Here is a 14,760-nt window from a genome sequence, read left to right as displayed (position 1 = left end):
TGTGTAATTTTCACTGTACCATTCATTAATGTCACCTAAAAACAGAACTTGGCAGTTCATTTACATGACAAATGCAAAGATGTGAAAATAGGTTTAAAAATGCACAAAAAGGTGATTTGTTGAAAATGGTCATGCGTATTATGTTTTCAGTCTAAGTTTTTCTTGACAATGCTGTGTATGTAAAAATCCAAAACTGCTCAACTTTTCTGTTGCGTAGACACCCCCTTATTTCACTGAAAAAACTTGCGATCATTAATGATTTTTCCTTTTCATTTACACAGGTGCAACTTATACATTACAACCATGAACTGTACACAAACTACACAGAAGCTGCTAAGAGTCCAAATGGCTTGGTGATAGTGTCTATATTTATGAAGGTGAGTAATGATCAAACACTTAATTTTCATACAATCCACTGCACCATGTTGTAATGTTTTTAAGTGGCAAAATTCTAAATATCTGCTTTCTCTCATACCAATTTAATGATGTTAAATAAACATTACATAGATTATGTATTTAAAGAAATGTAAGTGCTTAAGAAACATTGTTCATTACTACTATTATTATAAAAACAGCTGTGCTGCTATATATACATACATTCCTTTATAAATAGAAAACCGGACATCATTTATATTTCAATTTGTTGCTTGATTTGAATTGGCACATTTAATGTGGCTAGGTGAAACAGGAAGACACTCTGAAACAATTAGCCATGCAATTACCAGACAACAGGCAAACTAAGTGTGCATCTCCCGGTCATGCTGGAAGGACAAGGTTATAAAATAACTTTCCCCTGCTTTATTAGAGGACTGTGAGTAGACCATCTGCAGAGACACCATTACCTACTGTTTTCCCTCAGAATAAGAGTTCAAGCTAAGATAATTAACCCATCCAGTGTCACTGGCAGGTTTAGTCCTCTTTGCCCTGGACATCAGCCTGATCCAGTCACCACTGCTGTCTGTCCATATGGAAGGAGACTAATTCATGCTCACTGAACCCATTAAATATATGATTCGACATGAAAATAGAATGAATTGAGAACAAATTCAAATATACTACCAGATCTTTTGAAGAAAAAAAGTATAATAACCATATTACTAATAGCACAGACTTAAAATTAGAGAAGTGAATTCAATTTTCTATGATAAGCTAAGCTAAAAACGCCCCGCCAGACCTGGAGATTGGCTGAATAGATTAAAAAAGGGATAAAACCTGTTGGTGCCTATAGCCTTGCAGTTAGTGCATCGACACATAGCACTATTCTGCATTCTTTTGCCAATCCTGTCTACAACCTACCATCAGGGTTTCTGCAGGTTTCAGAAGTCAAATTTATAACTTTAAGACCAATATGAATGGAATTTCAAACCTAAACGGGGCTAAATGCTAAAAAAAAAATGTTTTCTAATGACCTGGTTGGGCCAGCGGAAAAGCCTTTTACTTGCCCTATCAAAAAAAGATATTTCATATAGCCCGTTTCCACTGAGTGGTACAATACGGTAAGTGTCACCTTATCAGGCTTATGATTCCACTGCCAAAAGGGTACCAATGGTGGGCTTGGTGTACCATAGAATGTTTCAGTCGACGTTCTTGCTCAAAGAAATGTCAAAGTAAGGCTGTACAGGTCGTTCACAGACCATATGAGAAGCACTTCTCACAAAACAGATGCTTTATACACATAAATAACAGCTTTATACACATAAATACTTATATAAATGTTAATAACTAATCTTTCTATAAACATGATTATAATTGCAGATCAATGATACATTGTGCGAAATAGCCTACTGTAACGCTTGCGTTTATATAACAAAAATAAATAAAATAAATACAAAATGAACACATACAAACCCTTAAGCAGGTCGCACACCAGAAGCGCCACTTGGCGACGCACAGCGCCACTTGTTTTCAGAATTCTGAAAATAGGTTTCTATCAGGGTACACACACCTGCGCCGCAAGTCGGCGGCTGTCCGCAGCGCCCAGTCACGACTCAGGACACTGTTCATATTCCTGCCACGCCACAGAGCGCCATCTGATTAGTTTCATGTAAAATATCATGCGAATGTGCGCGTCTGGTGTGTGATACTTTTAACTGTCATGTGCGCGCCGTGTCGCAGCGTCAAGCGGCGCTTCTGGTGTGCGACCTGCTTTACAGCCTCTGATATGTTACCAATTACAGAAAAACTAGACAGAACATATTTAGTCCTTATTTGGCTTCAAAAACAACATGCAACATATAGCCCACAGTCAGTGCAAACTTCTCATATGCATCTTTAATCTTCAGCAGCCCATGTAACCTCTGTTAGAGAGTAATTCCATCATTCCAAGTTCATAATAGTCCAAAAGGTGATGATAATAGTTAATCATGGCAGCTTGTTCATGTTTTAGGTGGCTGAAAGAATCATTTGCTCCTTTGTTTTTCCAGCTTCTCCTTTGTTTTTTTTGTGCTTCACTCTCACGTTTGTTCATTTCTGAAAGGATGTCAGAAGCACTTCAATAATCATGCGCACATTATTATCATCAGCTCAAGTCATTCGTTAATTCAAATATAGACGCGTGGCGAGCTCACTCGAGAAAGCGAAACCGCTTGCGCTTTAGATGGCCTTGTAAACAACTATGGTGCACAGGGTAGATTCTGCTCTTCTTCTTGGCTTTGTGGCTGTTCATCAAGATGACAACAAGGTTTGTTTAGGCTCGGATCAACCATGACTCGTTATTATATGTGTATATATATTATTACGGTTTAAATACTCGCCTGTGTATTTAAAAATGCCGCTTGCTTTGTTTTCATTCTGCGCTGGTGACGTTTCACTGTAAACCAACAGCGCTCAGCTGCGCATCTAGCTCCACCTTTTGGTACCTTTTGTTGTGCTAGGTACCCTTTCGAAAGGGTACCCAAAAGTGGTCCGATACGATTAGCTTTTTGGTACCATTTTGAAAGTGGAAAACGGGCATAAAAGCGTACTGAACCGTAACCGTACTGTACCACCCAGTGGAAACGGGCCATTAACCACATTTTAAATAATGTGTCAAAACAAGCATTTTTTCAACAAAGATTTTCTTTAAAAGAAGAAGTTTTAAAATATATGGTAAATTAAATATTAATAAATTTACTTGGACATGGGAAAATTAAAACCCATTTAAAATGATTTAAGACCTACAAGACATTCTTGCAGTGAATTTAAGACTTTTTAAGGCCTAAAATTTTAGATTTAAAATGTAAGACTTTTTAAGACCCTGTAGGACACCCTGACTATCCTATCACAAAAAAGTAGGAAAAAGCTATAAAAATAGTAAAACACAACAGTGATATTCCAGAACAAAATTAAATAAAAAAATTATAATTAAAGTGGAGTGATCCTTTAATAGTTGTGTGAATATACCACAGCATTTCTAAAGTTAGTGACTGCAATGTTCCTGTAAAATAATGAATATTTTTTTATGAGCTAATAAAAAAGATTGTAGTTTTAATAAATGATAACTAGAATACCTCTAAACATCATATTTTGGGCAAAAGTAGAAATGCATTTTAAAAGAATGTTTCTTATTTCAGTGTTTATTGTTCTAGAGTTCTTAGTCTTTTTTCTCACTAACATACAAGCTGTGTTTGATGCTATTCAGATACAATACCCTCCACGTCAATGATCTGACCGAGAACACTCTGACTTAACTCTTGTTTTCTCTGTGACATGAGTCATTTTCAAAGCCATTTTCTGAGGTACCACATGCTGTGTTCTCTGTTATGGCGTCACACCTCCAGTAGGGACTCCCATTCCAGACTAATACTTTGAATGCAAAGAATTGTCCTGATAAAAAAACATTGTCGGAAGTAAAGAGCGATAATAGAAGTGGCCTAATAGAAGCCAGCCATTTTGTTTGTTTTGTTTACAAACAGTGACTTGTATAGATGGCAAAACTGTTGGGAAAGGCAGTATTCTTAAGGAAAAACATTTATTGTGAGGGATGTTATAAGGTATTCTTTGTTCACGCTCTGTGTAGTCAGCTCTAATTAATTCTTGGAATAGATAATGCCTAACTGAAGCCCCAGGTAATATCACAAAGTCTTGAAATGATGTGACTAAGACTTTTAAGCCTCAGTCGTTACTGTTCACTCATTGAGGAGGTCAGAAGAGAAGTGATTTGTGTTGTAGTCACAAAGTACATGTCTTTAATCGTTCAGACTGAAAGAGTTTCAAATTAGCAAGTAAAGTGGAGTCAAAGAAAAGCACGATAACGGTTCCTCGCTGTCTTCATTAATGCTCTTTTACTACTTGCTAAAAGCAGTCAGAGTTTCTGAAGAACTCTGTAGTTTGCATGGAAAATGCGGCAGTGTGTCATGAGTGATTCTATCAGGTGTCATTTAATTACAGAACACTGCTGGGTTCATCCTGATGTATTTGAGTGCACTAAAAAACGTTTCAGCGTCTTAATGAATTGAGTACACTTCAAGAGACGTGATGTTAGCACCAGGGTTTTCACATTATAAACTGAATGAATGGGACATTCCTTTCTCCTGGGATATTTTATGTTGTCTTCAATTTCAAATGAAGTTGTCACTAATAATATGCTTCTCTTTTCTTTCCCCAACCCTCACCTGTTTCCCTCTCCTTTCTATCATTCTGTCCTTTTTCCCCCTTAACACCTGTTCTGTTTCAGATATCTGAGACTTCGAATTCATTTCTCAATCGCATGTTGAACAGAGACACCATCACAAGAATAACATACAAGAGTAAGTGGAAGCATTATATTGTTACCGTTTGACATGAAAACTGATTTGGTTTCTAAATGTGATCGATAGCACTGGCATTTGGTGATGGAATCAGATGTGTTTGCTCATACCGTGCAGTGAATATCAGGTGTATCTTCATCGGCTGTGAGAGTTATGTAAACATCTGAGACTAGCTGTCGGTGAGGGAAGCTGGAGATTTTGCATCTGTGTATGTTTATCATGACATCTTGCGGTGGGGAGAGAATAAATGACAGAATCATGTTATACATTCATGGATATGTCGAGTCTAAAACCACAGACTCAATAACTACATACAGAATATCACATAGGGAAGAAATTTCAAATGAATGTATCTAGGCACAATATTACATGTTAAATAAATGTAGATCACATATATACACACCTCTGTTCAGAGGTTTATCTGTTAAATGTCTCATACTTATTTATTTATTTATTTGATTGGAAATATATTACTTTTATTATAGCTTTAGAGATGTCAGTTTTCTTTCAGGGATGGCAAAACTGAATTTTTTTAGCAGCATTACTCCAGGTTTAGTATCAAATGATGCTTAACTCTTTCCCCAGCATTGACATCATCTTATCAATTAAGAGGCGACACTTGCCAGCTATTGACACATTTTTAACGGTAATCTGTGTTTTAGGTGTACAGTAAGGGAAGTCCTAGCACATGTCCTGACTGAGTACTGGGACTTCTGGGTTTCATGAGTGAGAAATACATAGAACAGGTGTGCCCAAACTCAGTTCTGGAGGGCCAGGAACTCCTGTGGAGTTTAGCTCCAACCTGAACCAGCTAATCAAGCTGTTACTAGGGCTGTTTCTCAACACAGAGAATGATCTCGCATTCTTGTGGAGATCAATCATGACAAGTTACTTGGGGAGAGTCAACGGAGAAGACTGCAAGAACACATGCTGTGAGAATGAGATGCTGCGTTTTGTTTTTTTTCTGATGGTCACATGACCTTCATGAATTTTAACAGAAAATAATTTAAACATTACAACATTCAAACAACAATTTGCTGTTTTTTTCCCTTATCAATGACATCAGTGATTCTTAAACTTTTTTCACCAAGTACCACCTCAGACAAAAAATGGTCTCACCAAGTACCACCATAATCACCAGTGTTAAAATACAGTAGCGTAGTAGGCCTGATTAAGCAGCTACAGCACTGCACAGTTAAAAAAATGAGGAAGATTGATACCTATTGTTAACAATATGTATTATTGTCAGCCACTTTAAACATTCTAAATAGTTTGAACATTAACTTGCAGACAAAACTGTTATTCATTCATTCATTTCGGCTTAGTCCCTATTAATCAGAGGTCGCCACAGCAGAATGAACCAGCAGCACATTTTAAGCAGCGGATGCCCTTCCAGCTGCAACCCAACACTAGGAAAGGCACTGTATTAAAAAAGTAAAAAGAAAACTGCTGTTCTTGTAAAGTATTAATACATCAAAACCTGAAAATGTCACTTGGACCTAATAAATATAGGCTGTGTCATATATGTATAATAATATAAGTGTGTATATAGATATATATATATATATATATGTGTGTGTGAGTGTGTGAGTGTGTGTGTGTGTGTGTGTATATATTCTATATAATATATATATATAATATATATATATATATATATATATATATATATATATATATATATATATATATATAATATATATATATATGTGTGTGTGTGTGTGTGTGTGTGTGTGTGTGTGTGTGTGTGTGTGTATATATATATTTATGTGTGTGTGTGTATGTATGTGTATATATATATATGTAAACCCTCTAAATCCATCAGACCTCTTTTCTTGTAAAATGGGCATTTTCTATCAGGCTCCTATAATTAGGTTCAGAAGTTTCACTTAATAGATAATAAAAAGGTTATTAGCTAGTAAATAAAATAGCTTTTTTTTCAAAACTATCACTTTAGACAATTTTTTGGTTTTTAACAAGGTAAATTTTTTGCATCAAACCAGCTAAATCCACTTCTGCTTTTTTTGCAAAAACCTCTAAATCCACCTATTGGGACAAGAACAAGTGTAATTAGTTGCAAAATCACTAAAGATGCAATTAGAAATTATTTCACTAAACATAAAACACATACACACGTTTTAACACATTTGTAATAATTATTTTACCAATAATGCAGCATGGGGAAAATCCTGAGTTGCAGTAACTGAAAACGCCAACACAACAGCCAGGTCTGCAGAAGGGCTTCTCTAGCACGTGTGTATCTGCTCCGCAAGAACCGCACGCATCTTCCTCTGGCTGTGTGCCAAGCGGACTGATTTTTAACATCTAGCACACTAGCATAATCGTACACTTAGCCAGTGCTGTCTGATCACGAGTCTCAGTGTTATCATACTGTCAAAGGGTACAAAGTGTGTTCATTTTATTCTTATATTATTCAGCGATTCTTTCCGCGTACCACTGGAAGGAAACATGTACCACAGTTTGAGAACCACTGAATTACAAAGTCAACATATACAAAAGCTTTACAAAGACACTTTAATTGAATTTCAGTAAATAAACACCCTTCTATGTGTTTTATTAAGATGTTTACTGTCTGCATTTAATGCGTCCCTGATAGCAAGAACATATCTGGGTTATTTCACACATCCTCTGTTCTTGTAATCTTGAGTATTGGAACTGCACTTTGGCTGTTGATGATGAGTTACATGAGCAACACAATGGACGCAGATTGTTTAAAAAACACATATTGGGAAACTACTAGAAGCTTTCCTGGGCAGGTTTGAAATTGCAACAAGTTGAAACTATACTCTGCAGGACACTGGAGAGACTGAGTTAGGGCTTCCCCTGACATAGGCGATCACTGTAGATCAGACACAGGTAAAGTAGCCGATAAACGGTTGAGTAAAATGAAGAGTTACACAGCTGCACAGGCGGGCATTGATGGATCAGTGAGAGAAATGCTTTACAGACTTCGAAACTTCTAGATGTGTGTGGATAGACCAGTAACTCATCAAAATTACCTTTGCTTACCTCTGGCTTTGCCTATCAGGACATGCTCATACACGCATATGCTCTAAGTTGAGAAAAATGCATATAGTAAACTAATATGCAGTCAAGTGGTAATAAAGCACATATAGGTGAAATAGAATGCTTGGCTGTTTATTTTGATAAATAATAGCCTCTTATATTATTGCTGTATACAGAATTCTGGTGGGAAAAGAGGTAAAGTTGTCCAGTTAATTATTTACTGCTGTATTCTTTTGTTTCAGAAAATTAATGTTCTTAAAGTTTCAGAATTATTTTTTTTGTTATTTTTGAAAAGATACTTTAACCATTTGAGTTAGATACACCAAAAATGACCTTGTGTTGGCTGTCTGAACAAATGAGAACACAGACTTTACCACTCATCAATTGTGTCCTACCCAGTCAAGGCAACAAGCAATAAAAGTATCTCTACTAATGTTTTTGAATGTTGCAATAGGCTGCATTGCAGTTTGATGCACCAGGATTCCACAGCCACACCAATAACTTTAACTCAAACTTTAAAGCTGCAGTTTGAAACTTAGGACACAGTAGCAGTTAATAAATTAAACTGCAGGAAAAACACTGTTGCTGGAGCTGCTTGTCTCTGTTTATACATATGACGTGTCAGGCACATACCATTAGATCTGAAATGGTCAGAATATAAGAGAGAGCAACACACTACTAAGTTAGGAAGTATGGATTATATATAACATTTTAAAAAATCATGCAAGCCAGTTATTGCATGATAGACTATGACTTAAAAGCTACAACAATGTTATTGTGATGGGACATATGATCTTTCGATATGCAGTACTCAGTACATAGGTTCTTGCAACTTTGCCATGCTTGTAGTTTAGAGGAATGTGTAAAATAAAGTTGGTGTGTGTGCACGGACGGAGTCCAGGAGTCCACCTGAAAGGGTTGGTCTGGTGTGCAGTTCACATGAATGTTTACATCATGGAAATAAGCCTCTATGAATCACCAGCTGATCGTGCATTCCTACACTCCCAAATCTAATATGGAAATATATTCAAATAACAAGTTCATGTTTTGATTTTTTTTTTTTTTAAGTCATATATGAAACATATATTAAAATTTTTTGAAAGTTTATATGAATATGACAGCAGTGGAAGGACCAAACTGGATCTTCAGTGAGAACCGGACCAAAATATTTGTGCAACACAGGTCATGCTAATTTCTGCCAAAGACAGATATTTAATGTTTTTATAATTAATTAGGTGATGATAGAGCGGGATCTGAGTCAGCTTGTCAGGTAAAAATAAAAACATTTATACTGTGTGTATAAATGTGTGTATGTAATACTATTATGTTCATATGAAATATGTCTGGGGTTTTTTTTTTTTGCTTTGTTTTTATACAAATGTAAATGTGTTGATTGTAACTATGGAAATGTCTGGAAACTGCTTCCCACATAAAAATATCTTAATTCAGTGTCTCACATAAGATGCTGAAAGGCAATATCATCATTCTAATGTTATTATTGTTATGAAATAAAATAAATGTTGTACTTGCTCATTGAATTAACAATAGGTTCTTTTCTGGACACAATCTGTAGAAACAAAAGTTTGACCTCTTGTCTGAGCATATTTGTGTAATTATCCAAAATTTGGCTCTTTGTCAAAAGAAACAGTGTTGTTAACTTTCATGAACACCTTTTTTGATCATCCTCTGAATTAGAATTAATTCTACAACTTCTTCCTAATTATTAATTGACAGCAGCAACTTGTATGCACAAGACTTGAGTAAAAAACAAGGTGTTGAGAAGTAAATGTATTCAGCCTTAATAAATTAAAACCACTTCCTAGTTTGGGAATATTTCATGGCCGTCGCTGACATGCAGTGTAGAGGAAATGTACCGTGGCATTATCCTTTTAACTCACCAGAGGGACTTTTGAAAAAAGGCCTTCATAATTGAATTAATAGGGGTGGGATAGAGTGGATGAATAGATAGTGTTCTGACCCCTGGTGGCTGGTGCGTGAACACAGGCTGGCTGAGCTCAGGGAGGACTCAACAGCGCTTGCAGAGGGAGGCAAGAGGAGCGTGGGTTTTGACAGCTGTCAGAGCCTCCCCACCCTGCTCCTCTGGCCTCCCGCTCTGTTCCCAGTTCAGTCTTTGCAAACGCACTACTACCAGCCTTCGTTTTCACTGGCAGTGGAGCCAGCGCATGTATTTTTCAAACACATCCTCCTCCTCGGCGGCCAAAAATAATTATTTATGCCACCAAAGCTATCAAAGTTCTGCGCAATGACGCTGGTGGAATTGCAAACATGCAGGGAGATAGAGTGGTAATCAATGGGATAGAGGGAGAATAACGAACTATTTCCTCTGGCTGACGCGAGTCGGAACCTATTACTTGTCTGTTGTCAATGCAAGGTGGGTTCAATATTGCTGTTCTTCATAAATCCAGTGGCACATTATCTCATGTCAGCCTGCTATTGTGAAGTCAAAATAACATGCGCTGTCACCGTCTGACAACAAATCAAAGGCAAAACATAAATGCTGAAAAGAACTGTTCAGAGCACAGATAGAACACTTTTTGTTGTTGCTTTCTCTTTTGCTATTGTCGTTTCCACATTTTTTAAGTCATTCTTTTGTTAGTTATTGAATTTGAATTTGGATGAATACTTGGCTGGAAAGTACACATACTTGTGAACTGTTTCTCTAGATGGGTTTTTACTGATAAGCAACAACATTTTGGCATGCTTTTGCTCCTTTTCTATAGATGATGCATACCTTCTCTCGGGGCTAAACATTGAGGAGGTGTATCCAGAAACGGCAAGTTTTATCACTTACGAAGGGTCTATGACAATCCCACCATGCTACGAGACCGCAACGTGGATTCTAATGAACAAGCCAATCTACGTCACAAAGATGCAGGTGAATTATTGTTCGCTGTCAAAAATAGGTTTGCTGAGAATTTTATGTCTATATTTGTTTACAAAATTAAGTATACTAAGATACAAATCTCATGAAATAACAAAATGGCACACTAGCAAAGACATGGCGCAAGAAACATAAGAGTAATAACTACCAGATCATATTATGCCTCGTTTCCACTTAGTGCTACAGTTCGGTTCAGTATGGATCACTTTTATCAGGCTTGTGTCTCCACTGCCAAATGGTACCCTTCTGGTAGGCGTGGTGTATGACAGAAAGCTGCAGTCGACGTCATTCTCGCTCAAACAAAAGTAAAAAAATCAAATAAAATAAAGTTGTATGGGTCATTCACATATGATGTGAAAAGCACTTCTCACAAAACAGATGCATTATAGACATAAATATTTATGAATAAATGTTAATTACTGACCTTTCTATGAACAACATTTGATTATAGCTGTAGATAAATGATAATGCAAAATAGCCTACTGTAACGTCTGCAATCATATAAAACAAATAAATTTATATATATATATATATAATATAATATATATATATATATATATATATATATATATATATATATATATAAACACACTGACACACACATATAATATATATATATATATAGAGAGAGAGAGAGAGAGAGATTTGTTTATTCGCTGTAAATGCACATGTTGTTCGCTTCATTGACTTTTGTTTGGTTTGTTTTGAGAGTTTTCATTGAGCAGGAAAATTAAAGGTACAGTCATTTATCTGACTGCTTGTATTAAAGGACAAAATTGTATTACAAATAATACCTGTATATCAATATAAATGTATTTATAATTGATACATTTGAATGCAAGAATTCTTGTGCTGCATGTGGAGTAAAATCTAAAATTGTGTATGGAAAGCATCGTCAATGCACTGTGAATGTCATGAAATCAATATGAAAAGAAACACAATCTAAATGTAAAGGTTTTTATATATCTTTAAATAAGATTTTATATATAATTTATTTAATTGAATTTAAAATCCTGTAGTTATTTGCTTTAGTTGTCATGACAATTAACAACTTTATTGTAAATAATATTATTAAACAGAAGCATAATGTAGCGTACTTTGTGTGATTATGCTTGGTCTTTCTTTGGAGCTATTAAACCACATCAAACCTGCAGCTCTTTTATAAAATTATAGTAAATCACATTTTAAATTGCAAGTTTTCTAAAAAAAAAAAAATTAAATCACAGTTTGATTTATTTTTTTTTCCTCCAAATCGTGCAGCCCTATACTACGATCATGCTAGAATTAAATAAAACCTGGAAGATTTAGAATCATTTAATAAGAACTGAGTGTTTATATAACAATGATACAATCCTAAACACTAGCTATGTTTCCATCCACCTGTTTTTATGCGGATTTGCTTATGCGCATAAAAAAACGGTTGATGGAAACGCCATGGTGCGCATAAATTTTGAAAATGCGCATGTTTTTTTGTGCACATTTTCAAAATTTATGCGCATCATGGCGTTTCCATCAACCATTTTTAAGCAAAATGCACATAAAAATAGGTGGATGGAAACATAGCTAGTGTTTAGGATTGTATCATTGTTGTATATAACGGAGTAGGATAAACTTTTTTTTATTCGATAAGAAAAGATGCGCATAAACTACGATGGAAACACTTTTACCGCACAAATTTCAGTATGCACATTAAAAAAGGTCATGTGATTTTGTTATGAGAGATCATGTGATGATGAAAATGTGTATGAATGGACAAACCAGCAGCTGAACACATTATAAACCATCTGAACTGTTGTTTTAGTCATTCTAAATTGCCTTACCGTTTAACTATTAGTGTTATTATATTATTAATGACCTCCAGAATCAAGAGCGTCTGTGCTCTGTGTCTCACACCTTCAAACGCCACCGAGCATTCACTGCGTGTCAGGATTGCCTTCTGAGACGCAAGTCATTTATTAGATGAAGAAAAGATTGACGCAGCTTCTTCTTTACTGCTGATATTTGGCGCCAGTTAATCGGGAAGTGACGATTTTGTTCGCTTTGACTCGTTGGATGGAAACGCTGCTTTATTCGCACGTCTTTAATGTGATAATCCAGTTTTGCGCATAAAGTTAATTCACATTTTGGATGGAAACATATTGACAAGTGCACCACTAAACTAAAGCAGACTGATACAGACCCCTTATTTCTACAAGCACTCTTTTATAGTTTTTTTTATTAATATTATTCTTATAAAGCTGGCTAAGTTTTACTTCTATTGCTTTGCTCTTTGCTTTGTTTCCCTCTGGCAATTTTCCATGCTGACATTTTAAACTCAGTTGAAAAGGCTTCAAAAGTGTGGTGTCACTAAACAGCATCTTGACACTGCTTTGACTAAAAGATTCTGTTGAACACTTTGCACTTCCCGAGCCAGATATATGTGAGACTTTTCAACATGCAAATCTTGTCATTTAATCAGATGCATTATGCTCTTAGCCTGATTTTCTTCACAGGGTGCCAGAAACAGCATTAAAACGTGCTCATTACTGCTGAAACCACAAGACCTGCTGGGACTTTACAACAATCCAGTGCAGGGAGTGACCTTGTGAAGAAGGACCCAAGTGCTAAATTTAGATCCAACACAAGATAATACTAAGACACGCCATCAGAGAAGAGTACAAAAGCAGGACTAATGGAAGGAAAACTCAAAGCAGTTCGAGGCTAAGATAACCTTAGCAATAAAGAGCAAATGATTAAATAAGACACAATCAGTGATCGTTGAACACATTTTGAAATATTGCTTCAGAATTGGCCAATTTCAAATTAAAATCCCATAAATAGCGTTTTATTTTTTTTCTTCATTACCGTGAGTTGGTTTTACCCTAATGTGAAAAAGTTAATGCAAATAATGAGATAAAAAAAGCATTTACCAAATAATACTATTGCTAGTCAATACTATAAGTTCACTACAGTATTTTAAATTCAATTAAATAATTTATGAACTCTTATATATAGATATATAAAACCTTTACATTTAAATTGTGTTACATTTTTCATATCGATTTCATGACATTCACGGTAGAATCGGTCAGTAGATTTTTCTGGTATCAGTTCTTTACTCCACTATTTATTTTTCTGACATTTTCATCCTATGTTGATCACGCATGTATGTATACTAGTTTGTGAAGCTTCCCACAAGAAAGGCAAGGATGACTAAAGTTGTCTTCATTTAAATTAGTTTCATTCATTAGTTTTATTTATTAACTTATTCACACTGGCTGATTTCTGAATATTTAGTCTCAACTATTCTCAACTATTTAGTCTCCACTTTCCTTCCTAATCTGTAACTGCCTCTCTGGCTATACCACTAACTGCACTCTCTCTCAAAAATAAATAATAATAAATTTTCTAATGCTTTGCTTCTTAGACTTTACACACCTGAAACTTGTCTATAGCACCTGTTCACTGCTGCTCTTATAGTTGTGTAAATTGCTTCCTTGTTCTCATTTGTAAGTCGCTTTGGATAAAAGCGTCTGCTAAATGACTAAATGTAAATGTAAATGAATAAAATTATGAGAAGGATCATCTGGAATTTATCATGTGAAAAAACAAATTCATGCAAAAAGTTTTGGAGGCTGTAATTACTAGGGATGTGGCGAGATCTCGGGCTACAAGATCTCATAAGACTAATTCACAATGAGATTTCTTGTCGAGGTGAAAAGTTGTCTTGTGAGCGGTGTTGTTATGATGTAAAAAGTTAGCGTAAATGAGAGTGAAGTTAGCACTGAAGATTGGAAGCAGGATCGATTTTGTTTATTATTCTTTTATTTTTTATTTTATTTTTTTTCCTTCACCAGACTTGTCGGGTTGCCGCGTCCAAAAGCAGAGGCTGCTACATCTGCAGCCACACGCATTAACCACGGCTCGTAACATATGATGGAATAGCACTTTAGATATGCTTAAAGCCATAATCGTCGTAACACTAAGTGAATTAAGACATGTAATTCCTATTACAGTCGCATTATTGAAATGCAGTAAGATGTCATGTAAACGGCGTAATCAAACTATTACCGTTGTGCAGGAATTTTAGCTGCATTTTGTGACAAGATAAGACATACACACTCAGCT

The 14,760-nt window shown here is 35.6% G+C and overlaps 1 protein-coding gene across 1 annotated transcript in view; it reads left to right on the top strand.

Moving 5' to 3' along the window:
- Positions 1-14,760, top strand: part of ca10a (carbonic anhydrase Xa) — a 296,564-nt gene that overhangs the window by 243,521 nt on the left and 38,283 nt on the right. Inside the window, exons 5-7 of the mRNA XM_056470210.1 lie at positions 282-377; positions 4,655-4,727; positions 10,493-10,647. Of these exons, the coding sequence (XP_056326185.1) occupies positions 282-377; positions 4,655-4,727; positions 10,493-10,647 (324 nt within the window). The remainder of the gene's footprint in view (positions 1-281; positions 378-4,654; positions 4,728-10,492; positions 10,648-14,760) is intronic.

The sequence above is a fragment of the Danio aesculapii genome, chromosome 12 (assembly GCF_903798145.1).
Source record: "Danio aesculapii chromosome 12, fDanAes4.1, whole genome shotgun sequence".
NCBI classification, from domain to species: Eukaryota; Metazoa; Chordata; class Actinopteri; order Cypriniformes; family Danionidae; genus Danio; species Danio aesculapii.
The sequence above is the reverse complement of the archived record's forward strand: the minus strand, read 5'-3'. Positions and strand labels throughout refer to the sequence as shown.